Consider the following 12,464-nt stretch of genomic DNA (forward strand, 5'->3'; position numbering starts at 1 on the left):
ATTTTTCTTTTTAAAAATTCAGTCGTTTTATTAATAATTTTTCGGCAGTTTAATAAATTTAAAAAATTTTAAAGTTATTTTTTACTGCATTACTCTCGTAAAATATATAAAAAATAAAATTGTGCAAAATTTGGATTAAATAAATAATAAATACCTTTAATAAAAAATTACCCCGTGGCGCGATATCGTCGAAGCGAAATTGCTCAATTAGTTTCATAACAAAGATAAAAAAAATCTCGTAAGGCACACATCGCAACAAATCAAGGCCAGAAGAGAAGTTAACGGAAGCTGTAGAAGCGAACAACAAGTTTCGAGAGGTTTCTTCGAGATGAATATTGATTGGTGAATGCAAATTTAAAAGGAAATTAAAAAAATCGAATCTATATACCGATTCGCGACGAGACGACCCGCGAGAGTCGAGAATCCGATTTCTTTTAGATACGAGGGGGAGGGAGCATCTCTGCGACATCCTCTGCAATATTAATATCTAAGCGCTTCTTAGACGTATGAAATTTACGTTACGGGTCACGTGTGTATGTTTCGTGCGCTTAACGTGAAACGCAAGTGAGTCCTTGTTTGAGCAATGCGCATTGTGCGCGACGAGGCCGCGAGTCGGCGTACCCCCCGGGATACCACGGGGGTGTGTATACACCCGGCCGCTCTATATTTACACGGGCTAATGAATTTCGTACATAATTAGCGGCTCGGCCCGCGCCGCGAGCCTCCAGCGTGCGCGCACGGTGGTCAGTCTGCCCCTCTCCCTCTCCCTCTCCCTCTCCCTCTCTCTCTCTCTTTCTCTCTCGCTCTGCTCCTCGGGCGATTTATTCACGGTTGAGAGAGCACTGATAATGCATAATCAAAGAGACGGATCAATTTCGCCGGTAAATTCGAATCGACATATTTTTTTTTTCTTGATTTAGAAAACACGCAATTTCAAAAAGATTATTGGCGATTATTTCAAATTCTAATTAAAATAAATATCGTGAATATTTTTAAATAAAATAATAAATAATAAATGTTAATTTTAAACTGACATGATAAAAGCCAGGCTAACTGACATTATAGTGACATGTATATTTTGGGCATTTGGATATGCAACGGACTATTCGGAAAAAAAAAAAAAAAAAATAAATAAATAAAATAAAAAAAAAAAAAGAAAAGGAGAAGACGAAGGAAGGAAGCAGGATGAGCGAAGAGGAGGAGGCTGAGAAAGAGGAAGAGGAGGAGAAGGAGGAGTAGGAGGAAATCAGAGAAGAGCGATATCCGCAACAAAGCTAAATTAATTTTCTGTCTTGCGCGCTAGCGGGCTGATTCGCGGTGGAACCTGGAACCCCCCCCCCGGTGTATTTCAAGCGAATTAATTTTCCCTTTGATCAGTGCGCAGGTTTACTAGTTTGCGGCATCGAGCTTACGGCGCGGGGTGCGACGCGAAGAGGCCAAGGAGGGATGGATTCAAACGCGGGGGGCGGGAGGGGACAGAAGTTTCTGGACTAGCTTCCGATCGCAATGGCTTGTCGTTGCGGTGTAAAACAGCGTGGCAACACATATCCCATGCGAGTGCGCCGACACAATTAATTCCGAATGCAACTTCCAAGCGTCACGATGCGGCGCAGCCCCGTCCCGCTAACTCTTACATATCTACTCGTCTTTTTCCTATCATTACAAATCTCTTGTAGATGTAACTTTTATCCCGTCTTGTAAAAATCTTCAAATTAACATCTTCGCGATATCAAAGGTACGTCCTTGCAAACTCGATTAATATTAATATTAATCTCATCGATTAAGAGACTTTGAGTGACAGAAATTGAATAACAGAGACATTAGTGCACACATCCGGTATTTACACGGCGGCGAAGTGATCGCGTCACACTCACTTCACAAAAGTTATCGAGTATCTCAAACATTCATATATAAGACAGCCGGAAGAAGCCGAGTATATAAATCACAAATATGTACAATAGATTCCAACAGGGGGGGGGGGGGTGTTTAGATTGACAGAAAGAAAGCCAAAAATTAATGTACACAGTTACAGCCGGAAGTCTGAAAGTGTTAATTTGAGGCTTTTGTTCCACGAGAAAGTGGAACTTTTGTAAAACTCCTCTTCGTTTCCTAAATTTGTTCAGCGTGAGGGTGTTCTACTTCATATAATACAACGTGCGTTATTAGAAAATTGATAGAAACGGATTTACAGCGGAAATTAATTATGATATATCCATAAGAGAGAAAAGATCTCGGACAGAAACTACACGCACATTTTCCATTTCTTTCAAGCAGTGCCAGCTTTAATGCTGCAAGTCTCTTAGCTTCCTTAAAAAGAGAAAAGTGGAAGTAGTTATCGTCAGAATACGTGGGGCACTTTAATTCGTGATTACAGGAACGAAACGATTACGTAAGGAATTACAGGTAAAACAAAATTTACGGCAGAGACACAACTCGTAGTACCTTAAGCAGCGGCAAGTTTAATGCTACGGCTTTCTCAACCTCCTTAAAAAAAAAAAAAGAAAAGTAGAAGTAGTTATCATCAGGTTATGGCGCTTTAAATTCTGCGGGTTAAACGATAATTATAAAGGTAAAGCATAATATTTTTTCTTGTTTTTTTTTTTTTTTTTTTTTTTTTTTTTTTTTTTTTCCGGATGTGATCGCGACCGGAGTCCGTATCATCGATATTCGCGCGAAGTATGAGGAACAGAGCGAGAACAACACGATCGATCGCACATCTGTGGTCTGCTTCAAGAATTAATTTGGTTCGCAAAATAGCTGATATTTCCATAAATCCGGGGAAAATATCGTGTATCAGGTGAACCGCGCGATCCTCCGGTTCCTCCCTCCGCATTCTTTCTTCCGCCATCAATCTTTCGATTACATTCATCGGGCTTACTTCCGGCAATTAAGCGGCGCGCCGTGGCTTTCGTCGGAAAATATTTTCCCAACGCGAGATATTCCGCGGAAAATTTCGAGCTGTCCCGCGGGAACAACGGCGGATAAGCACCGCCCGGTGTGGCGGTGTCTGTCTGGAGACGGAGAAGAAAGTAAGAGGAAAAAAACTAAAGAGGAAAAAAAAAGAAAAAAAAAAAAATACGAGACAAGAACGAAAGAACCAAGAAAAAGGATGAGAACAACGAACCGATGGCGGAAATAAGGGGAGGACGCAGAGACGGCGGCGGCTAGAGTAGAAGCGAAGTCAGCAAGTGGATACTTACGAATTTAGCGGTCTGCGCCGACAACATGTCCGCGTACTGTATTAGTGCCTGGTAGCAGCCTGGAACACAGAAGCGATAAAAACCATAAGACTATGTCGTTCGTCCGTGAGTTTTACGAGTCTCTCTCTCTCTCTCTCTCTCTCTCTCTCTCTCTCTCTTTCTCTCTCTCTCTCTCTCTCCGCGGAAGCCTCCGGCTCGAGATCGCAAAAGAATAGCCGTGGCAGCGCCAATGAACCCATCGCGAATGCGAGCGCACGAGAAACGACACTGAACGGCAAAATAGATCGTTAATAATAATTGTTTAACTTTAAAGGGACGTAACGCTCAATTATCTTTTCATTTCATTCCCCAATGGGCGTACCTACGCGATTCTGCTACGATTTGCGTTACGCAAATAGCGTCTCCGGGCAAAATGGGCCGCGAGCCTTCTTCGTAATCGCAAACTTCGAAGTGTGTACGATAGAAAAGACGCAAAATCGAAAAACGGAAATTGCAAAATATTCTGTAAAGTATGAAAGCACAAAGTACCATTGTGAGCGCGGTTTTTCCAAATGTAAAATATGTAGACACCTGAAAATTTAATTCGAAAAAATAAGCAGAGAGCGATATTTTTTTTTTTCATTTTTTCGTTAAATGCACGCAGTGTTTGAGGTACCGACCGGCTGTGGACATACAAAAAGCGGCGATTTGTTAATTTGGTGTACGAGCGTTGCGAGAAACTAACTCTGTCATGATAATACGATTTTCCCGTGCGGCCGGAAAGCCGGAATTGTTTCGTTAGCAGCGTTGACCAAAGTTCCAGCCGGCGGCTATTTCATTTTCGAATTTGCTCCACCGTGATAATGGAACTCTTTACAGTAATACGCTAAAGCCCAAACACACGCGCACGCGTACACGATGATCGCAATTTCACTGACAGGAGCGACGAGGGGGGGGGGGGAAAGAGAGCCTCTTTTATTTTTGCCGAATCCAGAAACCATTCCGTATGTACGGATTTACTTCGCTTTTATGCGAATTAAGAGAAACGTTTGATTAAATTTGCCGCACAAATACGATATTAATTATACGATGTTAAAGCGAGATAATCAAAAATATTCCAACCAAAATTATATTCGCGCGTGCCCGTGTCAAAAGTTTCTCCTTTTGAAACGTAACTAATTAAAATAGATTAAAGATGCAGCGAGATCGTTGATTGATGTAAAACGTAAAAAAGGGCACTATAAAAATTGCACAATTAAAAAATTGCTCGTCTGGTCCGACGGTTATTTTATTGACAATTAATTATTGTCGGGCGTTCAATTTAACATCTGTTACCGAGCGAACGAGCGATTGCGGATGAATGGCCATGTCACGAGAATGTCTACACGTGCTCCACTTTGCTCGGTCGCGATACGAATAACATGGAGGTAAACAATTACGAAAGAAGACAAACGTTAAAAACCCGTGGGGCGAGCGGACAGTTTTGTTGCAGCTAATGCCGCAGAATTTCAGAGTCGCGCTCGCTTTTCGCGAGTCCGGCATACGTGTGACGGTCGGGGTTTATAATTGCCATTAAATCTCAATTAAACGAAACGTCGCAAGGCAGCCCCGGCAATTGCAATTTCGCGAGTTTTAATCTCGCATACGTACGTCAAATTCGCACAACTCCGATTGTGCGCCGCGCGCACCCCACGATATTTCATTACGCGCCAAGCGCGTATGATACGAAACAAAGGATCGGCCTGCGGCAATGTTATTTAATTTTCGAATCTGAATTGCGGAAGCAAGAAAAAGAGAGAAAGAGAAAAAAAAGAGCTACGTCCCGCCTCGGTGTTACGTGCGTCGGAAAAAGAAGCACGGCGCGGCGCGGCCGCCTATGCTTTTCATTTCACGACAATCGCGATCTGCTCGCGAACGAATGGCCGGCGGTAACGGTAATCGCGATGATAACGTTTACTTTGCTCGCAGACAGAGTCTCGTGCCTCGGTAACTGAACGCAGAAATTTTCATTGAAAAGTTTTTTATTACAATATCTCGTTTGAAAGACATGACGAGGCTCGTCGCAAGCCGGAATAATACGGTAAAAGCGGGATAATTCGCTTTCGTACCGCCGACAATTTTGCTTTTGTATTATTTACAGCGTCGGCAATCCGTTTTGCGCTATTCAAAAGGTAATTGAAATACCGTTTGAAATTTTCTTCGCTGTTCGCGAGTGACAGTCTCACATAAAAGGGGAAAATAATCGATAATTGTGTGAAATCATCGGAGCGCACGTGGTTAATGAAAAACCTTCGGGCTAGTTTCTCGCAACGCGAAACGCGAAACTCTGTAGTCTTTGGCAGCCGAAATTTGTCAGCAATTCCTGCAGATGTTGAAATCTTGGAGATGAGTGCATCACTATCGCCTCTCTTCGTATCTTTCATCTAACAAGTACGCCAAGATATTACACGTGTAATTCAATTCTACGTTGGCGATTCCAATCACTGAGAAAAATGATCTTAAAATCATAGGAAAAATTGTGTAGATACGAAAAATTAGTTGAAATGAATAAATAATTGACTGCGATATCGCATATATTTTGTCCTAGTCAATAGATAAATGATAAAGAATTTATATCTAAACAATTCGTCAAATTTAATAATACAGTCTCTCCAGCGTCCAGTCAAATGATAGCCAGCCACCATTTTATAAAAGTGACTGTGTGATTTGGTTATGAGACCTAAATTTTCATGCATATATAGTTAGATATTATTGTTACAAATTCCACATATGACAGATAATTTTCTGAAAACAATGAATACATTTTAACTGTAATATTCAAACTGCATTCTTTCTTTAGCATTCAAACTGGACTGGAGAATTTTTTGAGTGATCGGAAGACACAGATTCATTGAAAATTTATAAATTTATGAAAATCTACCTTTCAATTTTTCTTCTTTCGTTATCTCGTTATTGACAATTCGCGATTTGAGCAACATAATACCGCCGAAAAGTCGGACTTTCGCGCATCGTGCGCTCGCCTCGTAACGATCTCGTTTCGAGGTGGGTTTCAGGAAGACACTCCCTTTGGGGCACTCGGCGCGATTCCAAAAGTACTAACGGCGCCAAGTGCGCGCGATGACGGCGGCAAGCTAGGATGCACTTCAAGTATGCTGAAGTGCTAAAGTACCGTGCAACCTGTTCGCCAACGAGAGCGGGATCTGAGAGTTCTCGCGGCTCGGTTCTCCCGTTCTCGTTCTGCCTTTGGCACATCGATTCTAGATCGTAACACAACGTGACGCATATTGAACGTGGTACTTACTGTTCTTTGTGAAGGTGACGATCTTTAGAACCTTGCCGAATCGCGTGAATATCTGAAACACACAAAGCAAGCCTTAGCTTAAAAAAAAAAAAAAAAAAAAAATCGAGCGATTTATGAATAATTCATGGATAATCTTATTTTGTGATTTTCCTCCTTCAAATAATTCAATCTACGAAAACACAGTTATAAAGATAATTGTAATCGATCACCTTGAGATAATCGCAATTATATTTCGTTTATACAAAATGTAACAACGTAATTCGCGTGGACGGGACTGCAGGCGTTTTGCGAAAAATTACCTCGATCGAGCTTCGTAATTAACGTCCGAGACTACAATTGTCATAATCGTATCGTTGCACACAAGCTCTCGGGTGGGACGTGACCGACCGAAATTATACGAGTTCGGCAAACCGACGATATTTCGCAGCGACAAAATTACAAAATAATTGGTGTGGATATTACGACAAAGCGATTTATTTCGGGGCAACGGGCTGCAAAACGGGGCGCATGGATTATCAGACTTATAACGCGGCAATTATCCTCGGTAAAAGCAGCCATCGGGATCCCCGGTAAAACAGCTCGTAATTACGATAACCGGACGGGCCGTCCTAAAAAATTGATTTGCGACACAACAGGCGCGGCCGCGGAATGGCGTTCTGCATAAATACCGGGCGATATTCAAAGGCCCGGGGTAACGCTTGCATGAATTTTCAAAAGCCTCTTTGGCGAACAGCGGCCGGTCGGTCGGCCGGCAACGGGAGCAGTATCACGCAATATTTACAGGCGTATACGGTGTCGAGCCGCGGGCTAATAATCGCGCATGGTTCACGTCAAACCGCCGGCCGTCATTGTCATATATTTGGCCGACAATGCCGATGATCACATTAATGCCACGAATGCAAATATTTGGCCCGGTATAACTATCGCGTTTGCGACGGTCAACTGTGTACGGTTCTCTCTGGTTCAGATGCGCGCGCGCGCGCGCGCGAGAGAGAGAGAGAGAGAGAGCCGAAATTGATGATTTTTTAATCCATCGCTGTTCAATCGATCGATCGCAAATCATTCCTTGTTCAGTGTCAATTTAGGTTTCATCATTGTCTCGGCGTCAATTAACGGCTCATGAACCGGGCTTGACAATGGCACCGATAATTCTAATTAAGTGTTTCCGCGCAGAGTTATTTCCCGTCGAGAACGTCGAAAGTCGAGTGAATACGTAAAAAACTCGTAAAAGCGTGACCGCGAGGAGAAATGAAAAATTCCTGATGCGAGTGGAGGACACGCGCCGGAGGAGGAGGGAAAACGTGCTAATGCAAGCGGCTATTCCGCGTTTTTCAGCTTCCGAATATTCAATATTGCACGCGACCTGCGGACGTCGGCGTACCGAATGAGAAGTTTATATTTCGCCACTAACGATAAATCTGCAAAACTAAAAATAAAACGAGGAAAAAAAAAGCGAACGAACGAACGAGTGCAATATCGCGGACGAACGTCGCGCGCGGAATATAAAATCGTATGAGAACGTATTTCTTCTAAGCATCCGCGCTTCGTGATCGCATTTCCTTTGTTCGCGGCACACGCGAGGTATACTTCTAACGCATAAACAAATTTGTGATCTTTACAATCTTTGTAAAACTCTTGCATTCGAAATTGCTCCATAGAAACTTAAAGCGTTTGTTCTCGTAAAACCAACGCAATTCCCCCCGCCTCTCCCTCTTCCTCCTACTTTCCCTCTTTCTCTGCTCTTTGTCTTCCTCTCTCTCTCGTCTATAAAAAAAATTGCAAGCATTTAACGTGTTTTAACGATTAATTCATTTGAAAAAGAAAAAAATCTCGTAAGAGAAGTAATTTGCGAGCGCAAACTGATTTTTAAAACTCGCTAATGAGTGCGCGAATGTCGGAGAGGTCGCAAAAGCGCAGCGAGCGCAGTGTTGTATTCTTTGATGAATTAATTTCTCGATTTTCGCGTTGCCGCGCGCGCATCTCTTGGAGAACGTACGAAATGAAAAAAATTGCTGTAATAATGAATGGAATTCTAACGCTAAAAGGGGGCACGCACAATGTGAAAGCGGCCCGAAAGAATGTGAAACACGCGCCGCGAGCTTTACACAACGGTTCCGTAATTAGTGAGCTGCAGAGAGAATAGATGTATGCAAGCCGTGTTGCACACATACAACCATAGACAAAGACTTTTCACGTGCCGACGGCGCAGCAGGGCTTAAACTGAGACTGAGGCTATGATACACTCTTCTTTCTTTGTTTGTTTGTTTTTTTTTTTTTTTTTTTTTTTTTTAAACAAATCAACGACGCAGTATTTTCCGCAGGTGCACAATATGTAACAATATGCATGAATCGTCGAGCGAATAAAAATTCGGAAAAACGAAATTCTTTAACCAAACTGAATTGGCAAAATATTCTCTCGTCAGACGTATAGACAAATGTACAAAAGAAAATTCATTATAGTTTTATTAAACTAACATGTTACGTTTCTCAAATTTTGCAACGGTTTTAAAAATTTTATAAAAAATATTGTCTATTAGCTTTTTAATTTTTAAAAATTTGATAATATAATAATCAATAATAAAATTTAATACTAATAAAATTTAAATACCAGCGGTCTTGGTAATATTTCACGATGGCTTCTTAAGTTTAAATTTTTTGTATCAAATTTAGAACGGAGTTGTTTTTGATTGTTACATATATTTGTGTACTTCTTAATATTTTTTTCCCGTCCGTATTTGTTCGTTGTAACAATTAACTTTTTCCAATAAAGAGGGAATTTTCCAAAGAAACCTTTAAAAATCGCTTCAAACCTGCAAGATTGCGCTAACGGGTAGTAATGAAATTTTCCCGAAAATAAACATTGAGTATAATCATTACAGAGGCCTGCCCATTAAAGAGGCACCGATAACGATAAAAATCAGCGCATCTCCGCAAGTGGATCTTCTCATTATCGTTACATTTACGTTCCGCTACGCGAGCCACGGGAATCATTTTTACGATAATACTGCCTCGAATTCGAGATTTTCGAGATAACCAATTACACAGACGTGCATTCGCATAGATTGTGCGCCGCGCAACAGAGAAATCTCCCCGTCCTTCTTCCTTCCAGGTAACGCGCGAGCCCTTGATGATAATGCATCGCGTAATGTAACAACGCACTCTCAACTAAACCCACGGAGAAATATTGTATTTCTACGGAACTGACGTGGTACGGCAACACGGATGCTTTGCTCGAAAGTCGAGCGCAGCCGGGCACGTTGGCTCGCATTACATTAAATAGAGAATTCGATTATCGCGAGTCCATTATCATGGATGTTAAGCTCGGGGATTGTAAACCGAGTAAATTAAAAGTAGATGGATCGTTTGCGCGCGAACGTACGGATTCAGCGTCCGCGAGCGGAAAGAGGTCGAGGCTCGCGAAGGCGGAAAGGTGATAACGATGATAATGTTTAGAAAATATGGATTACGGTTCCATCCATTACGTCCATACATCCGCAGCGTCCATTACAGGCACCGCAAGACCGCTCGTAATAGCTCGCTCGGCTATGCGCATTTTCCCCATCCCCTCCTCCTCTCCCGCTTTCTCTCCTTCGCCCTCCGTCGGCGGCTGCAGCTGCAGCTGCAACTGCGTGTGTTTCCCCGAACACGGTAACGGTGCACGCTATTTACAACGCGTAATACGAAAAGCAACAACGGCGGCAACGGCGGCGGCGGCGGCAGCGGCAGCGCACCGTTGGGCCGTACACGTTTTTATCCGTTTTCCGATAAAACGGGAAATATTTCAATTTTGATGTCCGAATTTTTGTCGATCGTGTTTCCGGCTCGGGGGATGCATGCGTCCGACCGAAAACAGTTCGATCACGAGCGGATATGAAGTCGCGATGCGTCCCGTCAGTATTTATCCCGAGATTGCGCCAATAAACGGACGGATCGATGATAATCGCGAAAAGTCGCAAAGTACGCGGGGAAAGATAATCCCGGAATAATCGACGCGCAGTTCCGTGATCTTTTTTCCTTCTTCTATTCTTCCCGACAGTCGAATTTCGCAGAAAGTTCGTCGCGTTCGGACGGACGGCGGCCTTTCAACGGCGCAGTTCTCATCGCGAAGGGGGGAGTTCCAACATTCTCGTATAAACCTATCATATAATCAATTTCGTTATAATTTTAAATTATTATTTAATTAGTACCTTTTTTTCATAATTTATCGTACGTAATGAAACGTAATACCGATGGGAATTCGATGTCGTATAAACGTTGCTACGGCAATGGAAAGCTCCGCCTTCCCTTGGCATTTACGCGCGTCCATTACAAACATACTGTACAATAAAATTAATTAAACCGGTATTTAATTAATTACTCGAAATCTGACAAATTTTCTGCTTCCCGCGCGCACCGACGCAAATTGTCCCTGTGAATTTCGGAGAAATTCGAGCCCCCGTAGGCGGTAACGTTTATTATCGACGTAGTTGATGCATTCCACGATCGTCGCCGAATGCACACAACTTCTGTTCGTTATTCTCCTAGCCCGCCGTTAGCGCGTGCCTCCTACTGTTGTTAGAGATTAGGGAAGTAAACTCGGCTCCCGCGTCATTATTTCGTGCATTATGCGACACGTGCGACTGAAATAACCAATGTCATATTCATTAACTATCAACAGTTATCACCGAATGTCACAATGTCCACATCGCACCCTGATCAACAAACATCTTGCGTCAACGATGCTCGTATGACTGGTCACATCGCCCCAAATTCATAAAATTCAGAAACGGACGGATCGATGATAATCGCGACGATAGGAATCGCTGCTTTTAATCTGCTCGTCGCCGATTCGCTCAGTTTCATTCTAAAAAGAATATATACACGTGGAAAAAAAAAATGTATATATAATAAAAAAATGGGCCGTAGTACATCGATATTGACGGGAGATAATCGATAATATTGGATGTCCCGATATCTTCTAGCGACTTTGTAAAGAATGGATTAAAGCAATCCGCTTTCACGCCCCCCCCCCCCCCGGCAGATAAACGCAGTAGCGAAATACATCGCTCGCCGAGATGTAAATAAGCGAAATCGGGAAAATCCGAAAATAAGTCGCCCCCCCCCTCCCCCTTCCCCCGCTTCCGGCTTTGGCAGGCGATAAAAGAAAAACCGGCGTTTCAAGTTCTGCACCGGATTGAAACTAGGACGCGCGCGCGCATCGTTTGCGACGGAAGTTTTAACGAGAACCGAATGAAGTGGATGTAACAGTGTAACGGTTATTTTGCTGCCGATGTCTAAAATAAGGAAACCGTGCCATTGAATGCCAGAATAATAAACGAGATCGAACATGCGGAGGATAAAGTCGAGCCAAAGAAGAACGCGCCTTATTTCAGTCACGGCAGAAGGTCGAATGTCGCGGTCAATTAATCTCAGAATACTAGTTCGGAGACTATTAATAATTTCTTCGTCGTAGAAACTACATACTCGTGAGAGCCTGTTGTTAATTTTCGTTATTTAAGATTATACTTGAAAAATTGAAAAAGTCAATAATATATATAAAATGATAAAAAAAAAAAAAAAGAAAAAAGAAAAAAGAAAAAAAAATAAGAAAGAGAAAAAAGATAAGGGATGTTCTCCGAAATAAGAAGTTTCCAAAATTGATCCGTGACAGTTGAAGAAAAATTGCGGCCGTAATCGCGATCAAATTGTCATAACGTTTCCACGCGACGATCTCTTCGTCGTCGGTGTTACATTTTTAAGGCCGCGGCCGCGAGATAGTTGTGTGCATACATGTGTGCGTGGACGCGTTTTCGCGGAGTTCCCGCGGGAAATCATTCCGCACGTGCATTCTACATCTGCAATCGATACGTCTGTGTGTACGCGCGCGCGCGGGGCCACGTTCGTCGCCGACGAACGAAAAGACACAGCGTCGTTATAAACTTTTGCAATCAGACCGGCCCGTGAGTTATCGGCGGTTCCTGTTTGAACATTTTTCCGCGCGCGGA

General features: G+C 42.7%; 1 protein-coding gene across 14 annotated transcripts in view; it reads right to left on the minus strand.

Annotated features, from left to right (window-relative positions):
- Nucleotides 1–12,464, minus strand: part of heph (polypyrimidine tract-binding protein 1 heph) — a 366,198-nt gene that overhangs the window by 26,842 nt on the left and 326,892 nt on the right. For all 14 annotated transcript variants that reach the window (XM_011646796.3, XM_089074312.1, XM_089074317.1 and 11 more), the window contains 2 exons: nt 6,481–6,532; nt 3,201–3,259 (listed from right to left, as the gene is read on the minus strand). In XM_011646796.3, the coding sequence (XP_011645098.1) occupies nt 3,201–3,259; nt 6,481–6,532 (111 nt within the window). The remainder of the gene's footprint in view (nt 1–3,200; nt 3,260–6,480; nt 6,533–12,464) is intronic.

Source organism: Pogonomyrmex barbatus, unplaced genomic scaffold (genome assembly GCF_055798465.1).
Source record: "Pogonomyrmex barbatus isolate J1 unplaced genomic scaffold, ASM5579846v1 scaffold17, whole genome shotgun sequence".
In the NCBI taxonomy this organism is placed as follows: Eukaryota; Metazoa; Arthropoda; class Insecta; order Hymenoptera; family Formicidae; genus Pogonomyrmex; species Pogonomyrmex barbatus.